General features: G+C 42.9%; 1 protein-coding gene across 2 annotated transcripts in view; it reads left to right on the top strand.

Annotated features, from left to right (window-relative positions):
* ABCC2 (ATP binding cassette subfamily C member 2) overlaps positions 1 to 24,603 on the top strand; it is a 63,677-nt gene that overhangs the window by 24,153 nt on the left and 14,921 nt on the right. For both annotated transcript variants that reach the window (XM_041743112.1, XM_041743113.1), the window contains 12 exons: positions 1,948 to 2,202; positions 3,407 to 3,472; positions 5,852 to 5,989; positions 6,550 to 6,696; positions 8,317 to 8,401; positions 9,097 to 9,163; positions 11,006 to 11,132; positions 13,025 to 13,201; positions 14,174 to 14,341; positions 17,567 to 17,747; positions 23,501 to 23,624; positions 23,886 to 24,021. In XM_041743112.1, the coding sequence (XP_041599046.1) occupies positions 1,948 to 2,202; positions 3,407 to 3,472; positions 5,852 to 5,989; positions 6,550 to 6,696; positions 8,317 to 8,401; positions 9,097 to 9,163; positions 11,006 to 11,132; positions 13,025 to 13,201; positions 14,174 to 14,341; positions 17,567 to 17,747; positions 23,501 to 23,624; positions 23,886 to 24,021 (1,671 nt within the window). The remainder of the gene's footprint in view (positions 1 to 1,947; positions 2,203 to 3,406; positions 3,473 to 5,851; positions 5,990 to 6,549; positions 6,697 to 8,316; positions 8,402 to 9,096; positions 9,164 to 11,005; positions 11,133 to 13,024; positions 13,202 to 14,173; positions 14,342 to 17,566; positions 17,748 to 23,500; positions 23,625 to 23,885; positions 24,022 to 24,603) is intronic.

Raw genomic sequence — 24,603 nt, 5'->3', positions numbered from 1 at the left:
AGGAAAAAAAAATTCATATGTGAGGAGATAGGACTTTTTATAGAATAGAACATTAAACTCCAATTGCCTTTTCTTCCTCTCTTTCTTGTGCCACTAGCATTTTCTATCATAATGATTTTCTGTTACGGTTCCTGGTTCTCTCCTTTGCGTTTGTCTCTTAAAACCAATGTGTCATTGTCTTCCCTGAACAGATGTTGCCTTGTCCAGAGACCCAGACAGAGAGTCCAAAATGTCTTTAGATCAGAAGTCTGGTCAAGTCTTTTGAACTCCCTCCTGAGTACCCTCACACTGGAATTCGGACTTCCCCCCAATTTTTTAATCCCTTTATTTCCTTTGGAGATACTGGATTTCTGCTCGTTTGCAGCGTATCGGGTCACTAACCAGGCTATCTCAGCCATTTCTATGAATGTACACTTTTACAATTATGGTGGTTCATTCCTAAATATATTCTAAGTTTTGCAACTGTTACAGTTCATAAAGAATTTGTAAAATGGAACTCTTAATAAGACTTTTAGTCAAATAAATATTCCTACTAAAATAGAATTTAAAACTGATTTCTTATGGCTAGACAATGCTTCATTTATGAAATGTTATGAAACATTTTTTATATCCATTATCAATTCATGGCCCTGTGAAGTAACTGCATTATCTCTATTTTACAGAGAAATAAGGCTTAGGTCAATGCCTACAATCATATAGCCAGGCATTGCCCTCAGATGAAGGCTATTAGAACTAAATTAATGCCTTTTCGACTGTACTGAGATTTACTGAGAATAGAAAAATGATGACCTTGAAGGGTAATTAGTTGGTTTGACTTTTTGGTTTGTTTTGGGGAGGGGGATGTTTTTGTTTTCCATATCAGAGAGGAAGCATAGCCACAGACTGATTTCTCTAGAAACTTAATGGCCTAATGTTTTGGGGAATTTTCCTCATTTTACTGTATAACCAAGAATCCTGTTATGTTCCAAAGAAGTATGTCTTGGTGGATTAAGATGACAGTTGAGCTTCCAGGAAGAGGATGGAGGATCCCTAGGACCACCTAAAGGTCTATACTGTCTTTTGTGTGAATTAGAAAGCTCTCCTTCCTCCAGGAAGATGTAGCCCATGCCAGGTGGTTTTTTGTTTTTTTTGTGAACTGGTTTCAGTGCCCCCACCTCAAGTCCCTTGGCTGGGTGCCCCCACCTCAAGTCCCTTGGCTGGGTGCATTTGTGCAAGGCACTGTTGTAAGTGACAGACCTGTGGAGATAAATCTTTTGGTCTCTCTAACATGAAAACAGGAGCCACTGCTATGTGATTCAGCATCTAGATATTGCCTGCAAATTCCTGACAATAAACAAATTTTGCTTCAAAAGCATGAACCGCACAGCTTTCCTCTTCATTCTGAGACCTCTGTCCTTCTTGGAAATGGCTGCAACTTCCTTTTGAGAACATGGCTCCAAGTAACACTGCCACAACCAAATCTAAAAGGCCAGAATCAATAAGTGATTCCTCCCTTCCTATCATCCTTCAGTATCTGATTCCCTACTGTTTGCCATGTGATATGGTAGTGAAATGAACAGATGTAGCCCTTGTTCTCATTGAGTTTATGTCTGGTAGAGAAGTAGAAAAATGACATCATTACAGTTCAGTATGATGAATGTAATGCCAGAAGTAAGCCCCGAATGTTCTGGGAGTACACAGAAGGTACTGGTATCTAACCCAAACTTAGGAGTCCAGGAAAGTCTTCTCAGAACAAATTCCATCTAAACTGACACTAAAGAAAAGGAATTTTCTGAGCAAAGAAATGTATATATTGGGGTGGGGTTGGTAAGGGGTTCAAGGAGGTGGAAATAACCTGAAAGAGGAGTCAAGAATGAGAGAAAACTCTGTATAAGGTTGGGAGGCAAGAAGGTAGAGCCCCTTGGAAAAGTTGTGTCTATTGTTCCCAATTCCAATCTTTATCTTTAGGCGCTGACCCTTTCCAACCGGGCCAGGAAGCAGTACACCATTGGAGAAACAGTGAACCTGATGTCTGTGGATGCTCAGAAGCTCATGGATGTGACCAACTTCATTCATCTGCTGTGGTCAAATGTTCTCCAGATTGCTTTATCTATCTACTTCCTGTGGGCAGAGCTGGGACCCTCCGTCTTAGCAGGTGTTGGGGTGATGATACTCCTAATTCCAGTTAATGGGCTACTTGCCTCTAAGAGTAGAGCTATTCAGGTAAAGAAACTGAGTCACACTGGGGATATATATACCTTCTTCAAAGTCTAAAAGTCTTTTGTTTACTCTAACTCTTGGGCATTTGGGCAGGCAAAGCTGATGGAAGACTTTACAGCATTCCACATGAATGCGGTTTTCTCTATCTTCCCCTTTCATCTTTTGACCAATCTTAAGGTTTATATTCTCTTTATTCATGTTAGAGGGCAGAGAGGGTAGTTGTCCAGAGACCCTGCACATAACTCTTCTACCCTGCTCTGATAGGCTGGGGTTTTTTTTATTTTCTATTTTTTAAAGAAGATTTTATTTTTAAGTAACATCTACACCCAACATGGGGCTCAAATCTACAACCCTGAGATCAAGAGTTGCATGTTCCACTGACTGAGCCAGGCAGGTGCCCTAGGGCTGTTCTTAGAATAGTGATGATTGGCCCTGTTTTCCCCATCATAGCAATACAAACCAATCATGCAGAGCAGACACATAAGTGACCCAAACTTTAAGCCTAAATCCTGGCAATCAACCCTGCTACTACTAGGTGGCAGGGTTCCCTGCAGATAGTTCTTTGATCTGCCAGGAATCACAGATTGGGTGGGAGGACTGGATGCTGTATGTGATACATTCATTCATTCCCTTTGCATTCCTTTAGTTACAAATAATTATTTTTAAAAGATATAGTGTACATGCTATTCTGGGAACAGGGCAGCAAATTAGACAAAGCTCTTGTTCTGGTGGAGTTTACATTCTTCTAGAGTGGAAATTTAGGCCATAAATAGAAGCAAACAAGAAAACTATCAGGTCATGATAAATTAAACAGGGTGATATGATAGCAAGTGAGTGGATGGTGGTTTTAGATGACAGGGTCAGGAAAGGCCTCATACATGTGAGGGTACATGTGAGTTCAACTCTGAATAGCAGGAGCCTGACTGTGAAGGAGCAAGTTCCCAGAAGTATAACCTGGGAACAGGGCAAGCCAGGCAGAGCCTGCAGGGGCAGACATGAGCTTGACACGTTTAAGGATCAGAATGACGACAGGTGTGGCAGGAGCAGCCTAGACAAAGAGCACGGTGGGGAGAGACGCATCCCAATCCCGGGCACTTCAAGTTCTTACCAACTGTCATCTACAAGTGTCACCAGCACAACCTAGCATCCATGGCAAATCTGAACCGTCTCACAAAGAAGTGTGTTTTGTTTTACTTTTTCCTGGCAGGTAAAAAATATGAAGAATAAAGACAAACGTTTAAAGATCATGAATGAAATTCTCAGTGGGATCAAGGTGAGAAACTGAGGAGAAGCAGGCCCTCCATGTAAAATGGTGGCAGCAGCAGCAAAGGGTTCTTGGCCTCAACAAAGCCTGGTAGGGGTTGTGAACAGCTCCTTCTGGGCCCGAGGTGTGTCATAGGACTCCAGGCTCATCTGTCCACAAGTCTCCAAGTCTCCTGCTTCTCCTTCTAGCTGTTTCAGGCCCTCTTTCAAACCTGGATTTCTGTTTATTTACCTTAAATGTTTTGTTTGTTTGTTTGTTTGTTTTTATGTTTTTCTGTAGAAATTGTCAAATGCACACAAAAGTAGAGAATGATCTCATGAGACCCAGTGGACTTCTCACCCACATCTAGCAATTATCAGCATGATCTGATCTGTGTATCCACTTCATGCTCTGCTAGATTATATTTAAAGCAAATCCCAGATATCTTGTCATTTCATTCATAAATACTTTGTTTCTAAAAGAAATTATTTTTTAACATAGCCACAATACCATTAGTATACCTAAAAAAGATCACTCGTTTTTTTGGGTACTGCTAAATTTTCCCGATTGCCTCATATGTCATTTGTTTGCTGAACTAGTTGGAATAAGGATCCAAAAAATGTCCAAACATAGCATTTAGTTGCTAGTTCTTTTAATCTATAATAGACTCTTTCCTTTTGTATTTTTTTAATTCCTTTTTTGTCATATTGGAGAAACCAGATTGTGTTGTTTCCTGCATTTCTTATAAATTAGTAATCAGATCTAGAGGCTTGATTAGATAGTTTTTTTGTTTGTTTGTTTCTTTGTTTTTGTTTGTTTGGTAGGGGTAGGGAGGAAGGATACTTTCAGAGGATACTGTACAGATATGATCCAGGTATTGTCAGTCTGATTCACCCCTTAATAGGTTTCCTGCTGTTCTTGTTTTTTTTTTTTTTTTTTCCTGCCATTCTTTCACCTAGAGCAGTGATTTGTGGCCCTGGAAACATTTTGACCCCCTGGGCAGTTTGTAAAACCCACTGAATTTTGGGCTCTAATTCAAGCCATTTAAATTAGATTCTCTGATGTTGAGGCCTAGGCATACATATATTTTAAAAGCTCCCCAAGTGATTCTAATATGCAGCCAACATTGAAAACTATCATAAGTGGGATCCCTGGGTGGCGCAGCGGTTTGGCGCCTGCCTTTGGCCCAGGGCGCGATCCTGGAGACCCGAGATCGAATCCCACATAGGGCTCCAGGTGCATGGAGCCTGCTTCTCCCTCTGCCTGTGTCTCTGCCTCTCTCTCTCTCTCTCTCCCTCTCTGTGACTATCATAAATAAATTTTAAAAAAAATTGAAAACTATCATAAGAGTTCTTGCATCCATGAATGATCATTACCTTGATCTATTATTTCATTAGGAGCAAAAGAGTGAAATTTTAGTTCTATTAAATTTTAGTTCTATTAATCTTTGGCAATGATTAGCTGGAATTCTATAATGAAGAATTATCTTTAATCAACTAGTTACCCTAAAATAAATTTTGTACAGGATAGGCAAGATAAATGCTTGCTTCTTTCCCTCTATTGACCAGCTTTCAAAATAATGCATTTCCTCCCACAAAGGTCACCAAGATGTTATTTTTTTTAACATTTGTGTTGTTTTGAATTCAAGGATTTAAGTATTATCCTAAACTTTTTGAAAATGAAATGGAGGCCTCTTTTAATCCCTGATATTTCTCTACACAGAGCTCTGATATGCCTTCTTGCTAAATCTAGTAAAATGAAAAGATAGCTCTGACTTTGCATCTCTGTTCTAACACTTGCTAGCTTGGTAACTTTGGTCAAGTTAATTAGCTTCGGGATCCCTGGGTGGTGCAGCGGTTTAGTGCCTGCCTTTGGCCCAGGGTGCGATCCTGGAGATCCAAGATCGAATCCCACGTCGGGCTCCCGGTGCATGGAGCCTGCTTCTCCCTCTGCCTATGTCTCTGCCTCTCTCTCTCTCTCTCTCTCTCTCTCGCTCTGTGACTATCATAAATAAAAAAAAATTAAAAAAAGTTAATTAGCTTCTTCAGCCTGTTTCTTTATCACTAAAATTGATACAATAATTCTGCAAAAGTCAGGGATTCTCCTTGGTTTGCCCAGAACTTTCTGGGCTTAGCACTGAAAGCCCCATGTCCTAAGCAACCCCTTAGACCCAGGTAAACTGGGACAATTGATCACACTAAGTTGTTATAAGGATTAAGTAAGATAATGTGTATAAACCATTTTGTACATAGTAGGTTGTCAGCAAATGCAGCCTATCTTTCTATAATCATACTTTATAATCTGGATTTCTACCTTCCATCCCCCGTTTTGGAGAACACATCCTAAAATCTGGGCAGATGAGCCCTTTTGGGGGAACAGTGTGAGCTGTGCTGTTTTCTATCCTCTTAGATCCTGAAATATTTTGCCTGGGAACCTTCATTCAAAAACCAAGTCCACGAACTTCGGAAGAAAGAGCTCAAGAACCTGCTGACCTTCGGGCAGATGCAGTCTGTAATGGTGTTTCTCTTATACTTAACTCCGGTCTTGGTGAGTGACAGCAATCAATGGGCTGGGAAGAGGAAGCTGCCAATCAATCAGCTGCCTGAAGGGGAAGGTTCTAGATAGGCTGCCCAGTGCTGTAGGCCTAGCCCTCAAATCCAGGGAGTTCTGGCCCCTCCTCACTTTCTCAGAGCCACTATCCCTACCTCGTGCCCTAGCTCTAGTTTCACCCCAGTGTACAATTTGGTGCTCTGGCAGCCCAGAGCAAGTTTCCAGAATGGTTGGCATCAATGAGGTATCCAGGAATGGTTTGCATAGGAGACTTTCTATCTTCTTGAGGAGGCTGTGTGGATTTAGAGTGGGAAGGAACACCAATATCGGAGCCAGGAGACCCAAACTATGGTCTCAGTGATACCATTAACTGATCTTGTGACTTCAGGCAAGATATTTCCTCTCCTCTGGGCTCCGCCTTCTCAGCTGTAACACAAGAAGATTGAGACAAAAATCCCTAAAGCTCCTTCAACTCTGATATACCATGTTCCTGAGTCTTAGCATAAGGCCACTTGGACCCGTTTAGGAATGAATTCCTCGTGACCTTGCTTCTCCAGGTGTCTGTGATCACGTTTTCAGTTTATACTCTGGTGGACAGCAATAATGTTTTGGATGCAGAGAAGGCATTCACCTCCATCACCCTCTTCAATATCCTGCGCTTTCCCCTGAGCATGCTCCCCATGGTAATCTCCTCACTGCTCCAGGTGGGTAGGATCTCTCACTGCTGGCTGATTATCTCTGGTTAAAAGCCTTACGTTCCAAAGTGACTAGCCTCTCAGAGTGCACGTCTAGCTTCTGCTGGTGAACTTTCAATTAGAGACCTTTGTTTGATCTTAGTAAAGACCAAGACCAAGTAAAGACCGACAAACTTGGAGACCAAGTTTGATCTTAGTAAAATCACAAGCTCTCTGAACCCTAATTAATCTGACTATAAAATGAAGATAATCATACCAATCTTCTCTACCTCACAGGGAGACAGTGCTTGTGAGAGCATTTAGTGAGATGACAGTGATGAGCCCTGGTACCTGGAACATTTTTAAGCCCCTTTCCAAGCCTGGTTTCCCCCACATTTTTCCAGGGCTTTGGGGTATTTATAAGCATTAGGGAAATATGGCACATAGGGAAAGAAAAGACATTGTCTTGCATGAAGCTATGTAAGGGTAAAACTGAATGCAGTTCTTGAGCTTCAAGCTGTCAGTTTGGAGTTTAAGAGATCTTGGATGGGTCAGAGGCAGTGTCTGGGTCCTGCAAAGTGAGCATAGACACTGAGATGGACCAGGTACCAGACCTCAGGAGGACATTCATGGGACACGAGGTAGACTGGTGAGGTGGCCAGGAAGATGGAGTGTAGTGATATGCATTTACCCAGGCAGTGGCTGGCTCAGACCACAAGAGTGACCCCCCTGTCCTGGAGGGAGTGAAGAAAGGCTAACAGATTTGACTGATAGAGAAACAGCAGGCTCTTTTTAGATGCAGTTAGTTTACTACACAGATAACCAAAGCAAAATCAGCAGAGGTGTCCACTCCCTTCATCCCCGTCTCACAGGATGACCATGCACCCCCGCCGTGTGGCTCCCTGTGTCTGAAGAGCTGATTGGCGCAGCAGCACCCACACAGTTTTGTAGCCTACAGCGGTGCTCAGGAGGGAGCAAGGCAGAGAGTCTGCTCCTTCATTAGAACCCGGGTGGCAAGGAGAAACCACCTTATGACAGGTTCCCTGGAAATAGGGAGGCAAGTGAGAAATGTCCTTGTAAAAGCTCCCGAGAATTCCAAGTTCTCATTGTTTCCGGAGACTGCAGGATGTCTGCCAATGCTTGGGTCAGCTGTGGTTTAAACCTGGCCTATGTGGAAATGTGAAAAGTCACTATGGTGCCGTGGCCAATTCCTCTATAAAGAGTCCTAGTAGTGGCTCAGTTAGGACACCGGATGAGCCCAAGGCATGGACTCAAGTACAGAAGAGCACATCCGGGGCCCAGTTACCAAAACCAGACAGAAGTTAGGGTTTCGTCTTAGAGGAAGGCAGAAGACAGTTTCCGGAACCAGGTCCAAAGATTGGAGAGATGGCAAGAGAGTTGGCCCCCAAGTTTTCTAAGGGGCTGAAACAGAGCATCTTAATTTCCCTCTGTCTCTTGAGGCTGAGGTGTGGATGAGTCTGTGGTAGGTGTCCAGAGGGTCCAGCTGTGGCAAATAGCAAATCATTGGCTAGAAACTCAGCAGGTGGACTGCTTCCACGTCCAGGGCTGATGGCAAAGTCAAAATCCTCTCCCTGCTTGTGCTTGTCATTGGATTTTTTTATTCTTCAGATCCCTTGTGTCCCTCTCTAGGCCAGCGTTTCCAGAGAACGCCTGGAAAAGTACTTGGGAGGGGATGACTTAGACACATCCGCCATTCGACGTGACAGCAGTTCTGGTAATGGATCTGAAGCTGCTCCCCAAGCTTAGCCACAGAGCTGGCACCTGAACTCAATATCTGGGGCCTCTTGGCGGCAAACTGATTGAAAGGGAGACCTGGGAGTTTATCCTGAAACCCACCTTTACATAATAAGCTTGCTGTTTTTACTTAAATTGTGCTTTCATTTAGAGCAGAGTACTTAGCCAGATTGCTAAACAAAGCTGGGCCAGCCACTCTGAGGATGAGCAGGGAATCCTGCAAAACATCTAGAAAGCAAAAGTCAGGATAGTGCCAAGCATAGGAATTGGGGAAGGTAGACTGGAGCTCTGAGGCCTGGGGGGCAGCCACAGCCAGAGCAAGCCATGGGTCTGGAGTTCAGGGAGCCGCTAGATTTCTATCTGGAGCTGGAATTTTTACCAGGATGCTAGGCAGCAGGGGCCCCGAGAACAGACCCAGAGTGTCTGCAAGTCAAGAGTCTGGGCTACTGACAAGGTTGGCAATTCAACAATCCAACAATCCAACCTGTTTGCAGGCCACTTTTGGTCTCAGCTGGGAGCTTTCCTTTCCCTCCTGTTCATGGAGGAGCTGGCGCCTGGCAGAGGGGATCTCAGGTGTTGCTGAAGGAAGCCAAGAGGGGGAAACACATGAGGGCTGAGAAGGAGCAGACACATGGGGCCTACAGCTCATGAAAAGAGGGGCCTTCTTCTCCACAGACAAAGCTGTGCAGTTCTCAGAGGCCTCCTTCACCTGGGACCAGGACTCGGAAGCCACAATCCGAGAGTGAGTTGCCCCCTTCCCACCCTGCTGTTCTTCAGAATTCTCTTTGCCAGCCCTGTTATTAGAAAGGTCCATGTAATAGGGCACATGTGCCCATGTTCAGGTAGAGATAGTGCAGGCTGAACCCCCGGAGGGATGTACTGACAGCAAAACCCCTGAGCCTCTTTCCCTATAATTACATCTGCCTCTCTACTGTCTTCCTGTGGGACACATACATCCTGCTAAGGACCCATGAAGACAGGTATTCCGGATTGTGGATGGAGGTAGTGCAGTGTTGGGAAGTGGCCTCGGGCTCTGGGTACAGGAAAGGATACATCCAAGAATCTGAAATCAATTTAAGTTTATTCACTCACTCAAGAATAGTAACCAAGAATATGCCTTCGTTCCCCACAGTGAGCAATGGGAGCCGCCTCTAACTAAGATTAAACTTGAGATCCAGAGTTTTACATCTAAAAAACCCATTTCCACATCCCACCTCCTCTGCCCTTAGCCAGCCCTTTCTTGCCATGCTGCACATGGATTCCTTATCCACAGTTCCTTATCCACAGTTTTGCTTTCTGTGGTTTCAAGTTACCTACAGGCAACCTTGGTCGTCCTCTCTGTAAGCAGATGATCCTCCTGACAAATAGTCAGAAAGTCAGTAGTAGCCTAATGCTAGGTCACAGTGCCTACGTCATTGATTCACTTCTGCTCTGCACATGGGCATTGTCACATCTTGAATCATCAGAAGAAGAGTGAGTACAGTACAATAAGAGAGTAAAACCACATTCACCTACCTTTTATTATAGTATACTGCTATAATTGTTCTACTTCATTAGTTATTGTCATTAATCTCCTCCTGGGCCTAATTTAGAAATTTGACTTTATCACAGGGCTATCTGGATAGGAGAAAACCTAGTACCTGCAGGGTTAGATACACAGCATATACCCAGCTCCACTGAACATAGCACACACGATACACCAGGAAGCCTGAGCAGGCCACATCTTTCTTCACAATCCAGCGCATGTAATCTTCCTGTTGCACCTAGGATTTTCCAAACTTCTCTCTTATTCTTACAGCCTTTGATATGAATTCTGGAGCTTGCCCCAGGATGCACTGGGGCCAGAAGCCCCTCCTCTGAACCCTCTCAACCTGAAAGCTTCCCTTTGCAGAGAGAAGTCTAGACACAGCTCCCACTTTCAGCTGAACTTCTTTTAGATGTATACTATAGCAATAGGCAGATTCAGAAATATTGTGAGCAAGTTCCTAATGTTCCAAATATTCTAGGGACTCAAAAATAGGTGGGCACAGAGTTGCTAGGAGTCCAGCCCAGTGTGTGCCCCTCCCCAGCAGGACACAACCAGATCTCCAGAGGGAAGGGGCAGGGAATTTGTGCTTTTTTGCAAGTGCCCCACTGAATGGCTATTCTCATTGAACAGCCAAGTTTGGGAAACACTTATCTATTCCAACCCTGTTAGTTCATAAATGGAAGTCCGGAGAAAGTGACTTTCCAAGATCATACAGCGTAGCAGTAGTAGAGTTGAGACTTGAACTCACGTTACCAGATTCTCATTAGGTCTTGTCAATGGTACCATGTTGGTGCTAAGAGAATTATTCCAGTTGAAACTACACTGGGACAGACAGTTTGTAGATAGTTGAGTAAGGGTTCACTCTCTAGCCCTTTAGAGCTTAAAAAAAAAAAAAAGATATTAAAGAAGCACTTCAAAGTCTTCTATATCCAAGACAAATTTTCCAGTCTTGTGGGTAAGACTCAAACCAGACTTAACATGGATAGTCTGAGAGGTGGCCTGAACCACTCTTGAATAACTGCCCTCATCTCCTTCAAATACGCTTCTCTCTTTCAGTGTGAACCTAGACATTATGCCAGGCCAATTGGTGGCTGTGGTGGGCACTGTAGGCTCTGGGAAGTCTTCCTTGATGTCAGCCATGCTGGGAGAAATGGAAGATGTCCATGGGCACATCACCATCAAGGTGAGAGAGGATGCCAAGAAGAGTTCTGACATTCAAATGTGGACCACATAGCACTGAGGAAGAGAATCTGATAACCACTGTTGTTTTGCAATAGGAGGGGTCTTACAGACATTTGGTAGACTTGCAAACTAGATTCTTTGCCCCACTCCACACATATACTCAGACCCAAGGGTAGATTCTAAAAATATGCATTTTTAATGAGGTCCCCAGGTGATTCCCATATGTATATTTAAGTTTGAAAGCTGTTAAATAGAACTCTTCTTCCTTCAAAGTACAGGCAATTCTGCTTTATCTGTGTTTCTAAAAACATCATTAAAAACTTACATAACTGGGCAGCCCCGGTGGCGCAGCGGTTTAGCTCCGCCTGCAGCCTGGGGTGTGATCCTGGAGACCCAGGATCGAGTCCCACATCAGGCTGCCTGCATGGAGCCTGCTTCTCCCTCTGCCTGTGTCTCTCTACCTCTCTCTTCGCTCTCTCTGAATGAATAAATAAATAATAAGTCTTAAAAAAAAACTTACATAACTTTGTAACCAGGGTACCAACAAAACCAATAACAATAATAGCAATTAAAGCAGCAGCACTAACTGACACTCAGCATCACAGCTAATCCTGGATCCCCTGCCTTCTCCTTTGAGAGCTTGGGCTTCGAGGGTACTTCCTTCCAATACCAAAATTTGATATAGGGTGTAGATATCTTCATCAAATTTTTTTAACAGAAGAAAACTTTTCATAATGTCCTCATTAGTACTCTCTGCTTCCCCAGAGTTAAATTTAAGGGAAATTTTATATATTTAGAATCATTTAACCAGCCATCACTTGCATTAAAAAAAAAAAGGCATGTCAATAGATTTTTTTAAGCTTTTTTCCTTAAGATCTTTGTATCTTGCTAAGCGTTTCTTTTTTAATTATGAGAAAGCTTGCCCCTGATTGCTTGATACTGACATGCTTAGAAAATGAAGAATTAATGCTTCTTCTGCATTATACTGACCTTATTCCCTAATTTACCAATCGCTTATGAGCTAGTGTACATTAAATAGACACACAGTAAAGCAGAACAGACTCTACAGATTAAAATCTGTTTCCTAACTCCTTTTTAAAAAATTTATTAGAAAGAGAGTGTGAGTCCAAGTGTGCATGTGAGGGGGGAGGGAGAATAGTAGAGGGAGAGAGAGAATCTCAAGCAGATTCCCCACTGAGCACAGAACCTAACCCAGGGCTTGATTTCAAGACCTTGAGATCATGACCTGAGCCAAAATCAAGAGTCATATGCTAACTGAGCCACCCAGGCACCCCAGTTTCCTAACTCCTTTTAGGAAGCTTTTTCAAAAAAGTTTTTGAGTATAGTTGACACACCATGTTACTTTAGTTTCCAGTATATTGGGAAGCTTTTTCTTGCTAACTCAAAAGCGAGCCCATTCTCAAATACAGGTCTTTGTCAGGCTCCATCTCTCATTGGACGTGATCTGCCTTATGCATCAGCCAGGCACCCTAATTCAAATATCTTGGTTCTTCCTAAAATACCATCTATATCATCCCCCTTATCAGTGTTAGCCCTCTCACCAGAGTCTTAGGAAACTCACTGAGGTCAAACTAAAGTCCTGTTCTAGAAGTAGCATGTGCATTCATCCCCCAATTTTTAGGATCATGGCTAGAAAGTAATAGTAAAAAAAGGGGGGGGGCAAATATTTAAGTGGTGGATAGGATATAAAATCTTTCTCCTTGGTTGGTGCAATATATACAAGACATTTATAAATATCAGATGCTCAGTCAGCCTAACATTGATTTTCTTCAAATCTATGTTCTGGTTTTTCCTCCCCATCCTGCCACTCCTTCCTTAAACTCTGTATTTCTGGAGGTACAACTGTCACATGGTCTGATCCTTCCCATCTAGGGCACCATAGCCTATGTCCCACAGCAATCCTGGATTCAGAATGGCACCATAAAGGACAACATCCTTTTTGGATCTAAGTTGGATGAAAAGAGATACCAGCAGGTGCTAGAAGCCTGTGCCCTCCTACCAGACTTGGAAGTGCTGCCGGGAGGAGACCTGGCTGAGATTGGAGAGAAGGTACTTTGGACACCAAGAGACCTTAAAGGGTGAAGAAATAGCAAAGATTTTTTAAAAAATGAGAATGGTGAAGAGGATGGAAGTAGAAGAGCTGGCCGGTTTTGGTAGTCAGGTTGGAACAAATACCAGAAAACCAAGTTTATGCAATATTTGAAACTTAAAATTTTGTAGCTGGAAGCAAATATCAGAACTGTGTCATCTAAAAGAATGCTGATGAGGCTAGGACCTGAGAGGTTAAGTAACCAGTGCCTGGCCCAAGGCTGGCCTCACAGGTAGAGGAACAGCAGAAACAGGATCAGAGCTGAGAGGTTCTGACTCTACCTCTTGATATGAGTGAAGCCCAGAGGAAGGTTCCAATGATCTGCTTCACACACTTAGAAATTTAGTGTGAATGATTTTTTTCAGCTTATTAAATGCCTTTCTTAAAAATAGATTTTTAATGATTATACTGTATCCATTATATGGTCACAAATAAATACACATTTAGGATGTTTTTAACCTTCCTCCCTATTACTAAAAATGAGTAGAGTAGTCTTTGGATGACAAGGATCTTCAGATATTAGAAGACGTTATTAGATATAGACTCCAGACATAGATCCGGAATGATTTTGTTAATCCAACATATATTTACTGAGTACCTACTATGTGCCACACACTATTTTCCATGCTGGAATTACATCCATGAATAAAATAGAGAAAATCTGCCCTAGTATAGCTCTACATTCCCATGGGGCAGGAAACAAAAATCATGAGTAAATCATACAATCAAAAATGGTAATTTGGGCATACATTTAATTATTGGGCCTGAAATAATTTATTTGAACCAAAGTTATTTACTTGTATAAAGAAACTTGTAAGGTTTTAAAGTCCTCGATACCTTTATTGAAGCAAATCTCTTTCTTTCCCCTCCTTTAGTCTCTGTGAGAGTGGAACTATGGAGTAGTGCTTAATAGAAATTATTTTCTTCTTCAGGGTATAAATCTTAGTGGGGGTCAGAAGCAGCGGATTAGCCTGGCCAGAGCTACCTATCAGAATTCAGACATCTATGTTCTGGATGACCCCCTGTCGGCTGTGGATGCTCATGTGGGAAGACATATTTTCAATAAGGTCTTGGGTCCCAATGGCCTATTGAAAGGCAAGGTGAGAAGTTACATAAAGAAAAAAAAAAACATTGGGGTGGCAGTAGGGAGACACATCTCCTAGGACTGCTGCGTGTCCTGAAACAAATTTTTTAAAAATTTTTTTTTATTTATGATAGTCACAGAGAGAGAGAGAGAGAGAGAGAGGCAGAGACATAGGCAGAGAGAGAAGCAGGCTCCATGCACCAGGAGCCCGATGTGGGATTCAATCCCGGGTCTCCAGGATCGCGCCCTGGGCCAAAGGCAGGCACCAAACCGCTGCGCCACCCAGGGATCCCTGAAACAAATTTTCTTATTTACCTGTCCCCTAGGTTGCTGAGGAGATACAGTGTCAGAATTGGTCTCCCAGGAGAGGACCCAGGAAAGCTCCCATCTTGAGGTCCTGGCTTATGCTGGAACTGGTTAATCTGAGTCTTGGGGCTCTGACATTTGAGCCTCTTAAAATGATTGATTGTATTAAAAGGCACTTTGAGACCTGTAGCATAACAACAAATATATTTGGCCTGTGTCTCCATTTCCTGACACAGGGCTCCTATCTCTTGGAATTTCCTGAGTAATACTAGGAGGTTTTTGTTCTTAAGCCTAAAGAGTGGCTTACCGTAGGACCCCTCCATAGCCTTAGGACAGGACTGTTGAAGAGAAAGCCCAGGTGATAGGTGGGTTAAAACTTTCAGCCCCACCTACAAACCTCTGGGGGAGGGAGAGAGGAGCTAAAGACTGGGTTATAAAAATTTATGACAATGAAGATTCAGGGATGCCTGGGTGGCTCAGAGGTTGAGCAACTGCCTTTGGCTCAGGGCCTGATCCCAGGGTCCTGGATCAAGTCCCACATCCAGCTTCTTGTAGGGAGCCTGCTTCTGCCTGTGTGTGTGTGTGTGTGTGTGTGTGTGTGTGTGTGTGATGAATAAATAAATAAAACCTAAAATAAAATGAGATTCAGAGGGCTTCTGGATTGGTGATCTTGTGAAGGTGCTGAGAGGATAGCACAATTGGGTTATCCAATTGGTACACCCCACAGGTGCACCCACACCCCCATGCACTGCCCTGTGCATTTCTTCCATTTGACTCTTCTTGAGTTGTATCTTTTACAACAAACTGACAAATATAAATCAAGTGTGTTCTGGATATATATCAACTATTCTAGCAAATCACTAATACAAGGAAGGGGCTTTATAGCTAGTTGGTCAGAAATATGGGTGGCCCAAGACTCACAACCAGCATCTGAAGTCAGGCCAGTCTCATGAGACTGAGCTCTTAAACTGTGGGATTTGTGCTAATTCCAGGTAGTTAGAATTGAATTGAATTGTTGAATACCTACCTGGTGTCAGAGAATTGGCTGGTGTCAGAAAACCTCCCAGAGGACCCAACAACTTATGTTGCTGTTGGGACATAGATCATCCTCATGTATTAGAGCTATGTTCTAAGATACTTCCCTGGAACCTTTGCAGGACATAGGAATGCTATGCCTGGAAAGGATGACTCAACCTGAGCATAAAAATAAAGCTGACATTTCTTGAGTATTCATTATGTTCTAGGCCTATGCTAAGCACTTTGATTATATTGCCTCATTTGGCTCTCACAATGCTCCTGTGAGACAACAGATAAAGAGGTCAGAGCAAGTCACAAGAGCTGGTGGTAGGTGAAGACTAGGCTTTCCTTACCATGGACAAACTAGCATATTTGCCCTGATGCAGTGGGCTGAGTGGGGGAGGGGCTAACAGAGCCCCTTGAGGATTTGAATGTGTTCCTCACCAACAGCAAGGGTAGAATGATGGCTGTCAATAATCTCTCCCTCAGCATCAGTCAGTAAAACTCCATCTGTGTTTGGCCTGTTTCTTTCACCTATCCTCTGATTTAACTGCTGCCAATCAGAGGTTAAGTGGGCTGCTGTCCCACCGAGGCTCTTTGCCACTCTTGGATCAGTGAGTCAACAGGAACTCACTCTCCCTCCTATTCCTGGTGCTGGCTCCTGTCCTTAAGGCCTTTTGGCTCTATTCATTCATGAACTGTATACCACCCTATGACTGGTCTGTGGCAAAGACTGAGCCTGCACAGATGAAAAGATCTGGTCTCAAGTAACATACCATCCAATGGGAAGATATACAGAAAAGCAAGCAATAATATCATAATACAAAAATTATTATAATGGCAGTCTGTGGAAACTACAGTAGAAGCATCAGAGGGATACCCAAGTCTTGGGACTCAGGAAAGGCTCCCAGAAAAGTTGAGATTTGGAGGATGAGCATTTCCTGGGTCTTCCAGATAAGAGGGATCTAGTCTCTATAGAGCTATGAAGTAGAGAGAGCAGAGGCAGTGGTTTGGGTTCTCTCCAGAGGCCCATTTCAACCCCATTGCTTCTGTCTGAACTGCATTACTGATCCATGAGTGTTTGTCTTTCTCCAACTGGAGTCCTTATTTTCAGTAGTCGGTGTGGTTTGCAAACAGAGAGGAATACAAGAGATGCCAAGTCTCCCATACCACAGAGGGCTTGGACTGAAGACAAGGTTTGATGTCCCTACAATGTCTCTAATGTGCTAAAAGAATCTGAGCAGCTCTTGTTAGTTGAAGTTGGTTAGCTGGCTAGCTAGTTATTAGTTTTGTATGCATCGGTTATGTTGACAGGCTTTGATCTCAGGTGACATTCATAAGCTCCCAGGAAGCTGGAAGAATGTGTGTGGGCAAGCTTCTCTGTCCCTAAAGGAAAATAACTGAATGTATCCAGGATATAGACTCCAGAAGGAATCTCCTCCTACACACAGGGTCTAGTGTTAGGATGAGGTGCAGGGAAGGAAAGAAGTAAAAGAGGCTAAGTGGTCAAGGCTACATCTTAACACAGGGCCCTATATGAATTAAGTTGATGGCTTGCTCTTAAAAAGAAAAATGAGGATATCCCTGGGTGGCTCAGCGGTTTAGCACCTGCCTTTGGCCCAGGGCGCGGTCCTGGAGTCCTGGGATCGAGTCTCACATCAGGCTCCTGGCATGGAGCCTGCTTCTCCCTCCTCCTGTGTCTCTGCCTCTCTCTCTCTATCATAAACAAATAAATAAATCTTTAAAAAAAAAAAAGGAAAAATGAAGGAAGGTAGTAGACATTCTGGGTAGTTAGAAGTTAGCTACCCCATAGTCAGTGGAAAGTTCCTTTCATTTTTAAGAGCAAGCCAAGGATGGTGGTGGACAGAGGGTCTCACAGAGAGAAGCTGGTGGTACAACATACTGTTGTTTTTTTCAGACTCGACTCTTGGTTACACATAGCATTCACTTTCTTCCCCAAGTGGATGAGATTGTGGTTCTGGGGAATGGCACCATCTTGGAGAAGGGATCCTACAACACTCTGCTGGCCAAGAAAGGATTGTTTGCTAAGATTCTGAAGACATTCACAAAACAGACGGGTCCTGAAGGAGAGGCCACAGGTATGTGAGGAGGATTGGAACAGGATAAAGCTTGGGTATGGAAAGGGTAGGAGTGATAAACTGCTATTTGCTTTCTGAACTATTCAGTATCCAGTGAATTCGACTTGGAAGTGAATTACACAGAGATCCAAAATCTGTTCTTTCAGTATTTTATGTCTCTGTAAAAAAAAAAAATAAAAATCACAGACATAGCAACTCTGTGTCTGAGCCAAACTGGGGGTTCATCTTGCTCATAGGGTCTCTGACATGTAGTCAACGGACACTAGAAGGGTATGACTGAAGATTCAGGGTGATTAGCCTTGTGGAAGAAATGCTAGTGGCATCAGGAACCCCCTTTTACGGATGCTGTGCTTCTATGGATTCAAATCACACATCCCAGCCCACCTACCCTGAATCCACTAAAACCACTTCCTGGACAGCTTCTGGGCTGATACTAATAGCATACTACAAAATTCTAGATAAGCCCTAAGAAGGCATCTTGACTAATACACCAATAACACTGGGGGTTTTAAATGGGGAAAAATCAGGGCAGTTTGCATGGTCTCACAGTATAGTACAGGAATAGCCCCTAATACCACCACCGCTGGGGTCACCAGTTGGTTCTAGTCAGCAGTGAAACCCTGATCCCTGAGGACTTTCCTTTTATTTTTTTTTTTAAGATTTTATTTATTTATTTGACAGAGAGCGAACAAACAGGGGGAGTGGCAGGCAGAGGGAGAGGGAGAAACAGGCTCCCCGCTGAGCAGGGAGCCCAATGTGGGGCTCAAAGCCAGGAATTTCAGATCATGACCTGAGCCAAAGGCAGACACTTAACCAACTGAGCCACTCAGGCACCCCCCTGAGAACCTTCTCAAAAATCTGCCATCAGTAGTCCTGTACATGGTTCTTGGTATCTGCTTCAGATAGCAGTCACCAGCAGGAAGTCAAGCCTGAGAAAGCAAGATCTGGAGGGTGCATTCCAGAACTCAGTTGGGAGAGGGAGTAGCTATAAAGCCTGCAAGTGGGAACTCATGCAGGCGTTGAGGTCAGGAAATGTGATGTTTCAAAACCACCCTGGGGAGCACAAAGGATGGAAAGAAAAGCCTAAACCAGAAATTCTATAAGTGTCAGAGGGATAGAGCAGGAACAAAGAACAGGATGATGTGGGTGACAGGGATTGGCAGCTATCTCAGGAGGCTGGGGCAGGGGAACTGGGAACCAGCAGAAAGGAAAAGGTCAGAACTTCACGTCAGGCTTTATGTACTCTAGGGACAGGCCTGGAGAAAACTGAAGTACCTGCCTGGGGAGCAAGGGTCCCAAGTCAAAGGGCAATGTCTGATGCTGGATTCCCCTGAGTTACTGCTCAGTTAACCACATCACCATGACCTGCTCTGACAGTTTCCTTATGCTAAGGTTAAACTTTTTTTTTTTTGCCATGATCTGAGTTTCTGCATTCTGTTATAAACCCCCATGGGTAGACGGCCCCTTTAAAGAATCTTGTCCTTTATGTACGAAGATCAGTTTGCAAAACCACTCATCAAGCCTTGTTCTGGTAAACACTATTTCTGAGCAATGCCTGGCATGCTGTTGTTGTTGGTTCTGGGATTCAAGGTATGGACCATGACATGAAGGGAAGGGAAGGGCAACAGGGCAAGGTGACCTGTATCAATAACTGGTTTGGTGTATTAGTTTCTTAACTGGCTGCCATAACAAAACACTACAAACTGAGTGGCTTAAACAAGACAATTATTTTCTCATGGTTCTGGAGACTGGAAGTCCAAAATCAAGGTTCTGAAGGTGATGGAGAAGGACATGTTCCAGGCTTCTCTCCTACCTTCTGGACGTTTATTGGCAATCTTTGACATTTTTGGCTTACAGACATCACACTGCTCTCTGTCTTCATCTTCATGTGGTATCCTCCCCTGTGTGAGTCTGTGTTCAAATTTGTCCTTTGTAGAAGGACATCAGATATTATGGATTAGGGGTCCATCCCACTCTAGTCTGACCTCTTCTTAACTAATTACATCTACAATGAGCCTATTTCCAAATAAAGTCACATTCTGAGGTAGTGCAGGTTAGGATTTCAATGTATGAATTTGGTGGGGGACACAATCCAATCTATCACATTCCTCTGACATACATAACCAAATTCATATCTTTCTCATGTGCAAAATATATTCACCCCATCCCAACATCCCCAATGTCTTATATCATCCCAGTATCATCTTGAAATCTAAAAATCTCATCTAAATGTCAATTCAAAGTCCCAAATTTCATCATCTAACTCACTCAAATCAGTTGTGGCTGAGACTTGGAGTCTTGGGGTAGGATACCTCTCCATCTGTCAAACTGTAAAGTCAGACCGGTTATCTGCTTCAATAGTAAGAAAGGCATTAGGGTAGACATTCCCATTCTAAAAGGGAAAAATCAGAAGGGAAAAAAGGGGGTTATGAATCCAAAGCAAATGCAAAATCTAGCAGGGCAAATTCCACCAGATTTTAAGGTTTGATAATGATCTTGTTTGGCCTGATGCTGTCTGTTGTTTAGGCTCAAAGTGGGCTGGTGGTTTCAACCCCTCTGGAACTGAGGAGTAGCCAACCCCAGGGTCATTTTTCCCTTGTCTTGAAGGATAACACATGTTCACAGCTGGAGGGCTCTATTAGTGCATTTTCTGTCTGTAGAATCCTAGAAGTGTGGGGCACCTAGGTGGCTCAGTAGTTGAGCATCTGCCTTTGCTTCTGGTCGTGATCCCGGGGTCCTGAGATGGAGTCCTGTCTCTGCCTGTGTCTGCCTCTCTCTCTGTGTCTCCCATGAATGGATAAATAAAATCTTAAAAAAATAAAATAAAAAGAATCCTAGAAGTCTGACAGTGGTCCTTCATTTCATCCTGTCTCCCCTCTGGTCCAAGCTTATGGCATTTCTTTTTTTTTTTTTTTTTTAATTTTTATTTATTTATGATAGTCACAGAGAGATAGAGAGAGAGGCAGAGACACAGGCAGAGGGAGAAGCAGGCTCCATGCACCAGGAGCCTGACGTGGGATTCGATCCCGGGTCTCCAGGATCGCGCCCTGGGCCAAAGGCAGGCGCCAAACTGCTGCGCCACCCAGGGATCCCCAGCTTATGGCATTTCTGCTAAGATGGCTGATGGGAGTAAGTCACAATGTCCAATCTCTTTAGTAAAGAGATTGTACTTTTAGTTATTGTACTTTTCTAGAATTTCTATTTTTCTATTTTTCTTTTTATATTTGATCTCCTTATTGATGTTCTCTACTTAATGAGAACTCATTCTCATACTTTAGATCTTTAGACATGGTTACCTTTTGTTCTTTGAACGTACTTAAAATAGTAATTTAAAGTCTTTCTCTAGAAGTTCCTGGGTGGCTCAGTGGTTGAGCATCTGCCTTCAGCTCCGGGTATGATCCTGAGGTCCTGGGATCAACCTGCATCGGGCTAAATAAAATCTTTAAAAAGTCTTTCTCTATAAGTCCAATGTCTGCGCTTCCCTGAGTACAGTTTCTGTTGACTGTATATACATTTTTTCCTTGTATATGGCCTTATGTTTTCTTGCTTTGTATGTCTCATATTTTTTTGTTAGAAACTGGCCACTTTATCTTTTTTTTTTTTAAAGATTTTTATTTCTTTATTTATGAGAGAGACAGAGAGGCAGAGACATAAGCAGAGGGAGAAGTAGGCTCCCTGCTGGGAGCCCAATGTGGCACTCGATCCCATGACCTGGGGATCACGACCAGATCCAAAGGCAGACACTCAACCACTGAGCCACCCAGGTATCCTAAAAACTGTCACTTTAAATAATATAACTCTGGAAATAAGATTTCTCTCGTCTCCTTCCATTTCTAGGGTTTGTTGCTCTAGTTCCTCCTGTTGAGTTTCCTGAACTAATTCTTATTAAATCTGTAGTCTTTGTCAGATGTGGCCATGGAAATCTCTGCTTGGTTGGTCAACTAATGATTGGGCAGAGATTTCCTTAAGGGTCTGGAACCAATAAGTCACTCAGTTTTTTCTGAGAGGCCTTGTGTGTGCAGGTGCATAGTGGGAGGGAAGGCATGTCCTCAACACTCCAGCAGGCAGTTCACAAGTCTGTTTCACCTTTTGTTTCCTGCTTGCCAGATCCTTGACGGTTAGTCAGGCATAAGAGAATAGGGCCTTCTCAAGTCTTGAGCATGTGCACAGCCCTACCTGTGTGTAGGGTATTCTAGATTGTCAGGAATACCTTAAAAATATCAAAGCTCTCCCTAAGGATATCTTCTTCCCCAGCTTTTCCTTTCAAGTTTTTGTTTAGCTTCTTTTTTGCTCCAACTGTTATCATCACCTCAGGCAGCTGTGAAGTTAAACAATGGCTGCTGATTATTTAAGCTAGCTCCAAGTCCGATCCAGTAAAGATAAGCCCTGTGATTGGGGTTTTCTAGAGAACTGCCAGACAGGTCAAATAATGACAATTCTCTAGGGATTGAAACTGGTAACCAAAGGGTTAACAGGACTAGTAATCACAACTGCAACTTTTTACCCAGGCCTTTTTCATTTGCCTTTAAATTTCCCTGACTCTCCTTTGGGGAGTCCTATTTGAGGCTTGTTCTCTTTTCTCCTCATTTGGCTTTCTCTTGAATAAACCCTTTCCTTGCTGAGTAATCAATATCTCAGTGATTGTCTTTGCTGTGCCATTGTCAGACTTCAGTATGGTGCCAGGATGAGGCTTTGGGAGTGTTTTGAACACCTTCTGTTCCTTCCAGCAGTTAGGCTGCTGATTTTATTTTATTTTATTTTATTTTATTTTATTTATTTATTTATTTTAGTTACTATGTTTGTGAGGTTGTTAGTATTTTAGGCTACAGCAGATCTGAGGGGAGGGGGGATGGGAATGAGGTAAAGTATCACAAAACTTACCGTTTTTACTGAGACTTCACCATTTTTCTTAAATAAATGTTCCTTGGGTTGTTGCCAGACTTTGGTTAATTTCAGAGTATAAAGTTGATTTTAACAATATTTTGCCATTGCTTTTATGGAGTTATCAATTTCCAGAGGTCCTTACCATTGCTACTGATGCCCAGCTGTTTTATGCTTTATTTTTAATTTTTAAAATTTCCTTCTTATTTGCAGGGTATTTTTTTTTTTTAATGTTTTAAACTCAGTGTTGCCTCGGTGGCTCTGTCAGTTAAGCATCTAACTCTTGACTTCGACTCTGGTTATGATCTCCGGGTTGTGGGATCAAGTCTCATGATCTGCTCCATGCTGGGCATGGGGCCTGCTTGAGATTCTCTCTCTCTCTCTCTCTCTCTCTCTCTCTCTCTCTCTCTCTCTCTCTCTCTCTCTCTCTCTGCCGCCCCCTCTCAAAAAGGAAAAGAAAAAAATAAAAAATGTTTTAAATTCATAAAACTTTGTTATTTGAAATTCAAGAAGAGCATGTTTAATTTACACTTACCTTTTTAGTCAATTCTGGGAATTAGGACTCTCCTGCTTATCTAGTATAACCCTTAAAAAGTTTTTTCTTGCTGCAAAGAAACTGAGAAGCTTCTGGTAATATTTCTCTCCTCTTGACCATTTTCTCTCCTAGTAGAAACTCCTCTCTCCCTTATCCTGATATTTTTCAATGAGAAGATGTACTAATAAGTGATATTTCTGGAGCACAGCATACCAGACTGTGTGTACATCTGGGCTCTCTTGCTGCGGGGCCAGCAAGATCAGAAAAGAATTCTCCTCGTTCATAGAACTTTGCATCTCTGTGTCACGGTCTCCCTAACCTTTGATGTGTCTCCTAGTCAATGAGGACAGTGAAGAAGATGATGACTGTGGGCTGATGCCCAGTGTGGAGGAAATCCCTGAGGATGTGGCCTCCTTGACCATGAAAAGAGAGAACAGCCTTCATCGAACACTTAGTCGCAGGTTGGTCATCTCAGCCTGCAGCCCTTGTCACTTCCATGTTTCCACTTGATTGTTCTTTTTCTCTGTGGACTTTTCCTGAGGTGGTGGGTACCAGGGACACTCCCAGCTCTTCATTTGTTTCTTTGAATGGAGAAGAAGGGTGGGGTGGGGTGTTTCCCTACAGCCATCTGTTCTGGAATGCTTTTCTATGTAAGAAGAGAGGCTGACATGTAGGGATGCACCTGCATGCTCACGAATGCTTCCCCTCTCTCCATTGCTCAGTTCCAGGTCCAGGAGCAGACATCAGAAATCCCTAAGAAACTCTTTGAAAACCCGGAATGTGAACACTCTGAAGGAGGAGGAGGAACCAGTGAAAGGACAGAAACTAATTAAGAAGGAATTCATACAAACAGGAAAGGTGAACAGCACAATAATAATAATAAAAAAAGTACTGTTTGATATGACACAAGTCGGGATCTGAACATTTTAAAGTTTGATAACTTGAATATGCATCTACAGGAGAGATATGTGTTGTGTGCTTTGCAAATCTCAAAATTTGTCATTGAAATGTCAGCAGAGGCTTTGGGCTTTCTATCAAATCCTATTTCCAAGAGTGACAGGTGTCCTGTGAATATCCACATACCACATTTCATGAGCAGTTCCATTCTAATGTGTGGAGAGAACAACAGAACTGCTGTGAGATGCAATTCTTGGAGCCAGAGAATGCTAATAAACCAATCTGGGAGCACATGGTTCAAATTAATAAAACTTAAGACCTTGGTTTTAACTTAAATCCACATTAATAAAAACAAATGCCAAGGTCTGCAGTATGAACTCCGTTCCACTCTGTTGTGTGTTTGATGTGCCCCACTGTTTTTTATCTTTCTCCCTCAATTACATCTAGAAGTTCCTTAATAATGTGATGTTATTTACCTGTGCTGTATTTCAGCCTCAGTTATTATGCTGGCCCAAAGCAGAAATAGACCACAGATTACCAAAT

This window comes from Vulpes lagopus, chromosome 2, assembly GCF_018345385.1.
Source record: "Vulpes lagopus strain Blue_001 chromosome 2, ASM1834538v1, whole genome shotgun sequence".
Taxonomy (NCBI): Eukaryota; Metazoa; Chordata; class Mammalia; order Carnivora; family Canidae; genus Vulpes; species Vulpes lagopus.
Note: the sequence above shows the minus strand (reverse complement) of the source record. Positions and strands in the feature narration are given on the sequence as shown.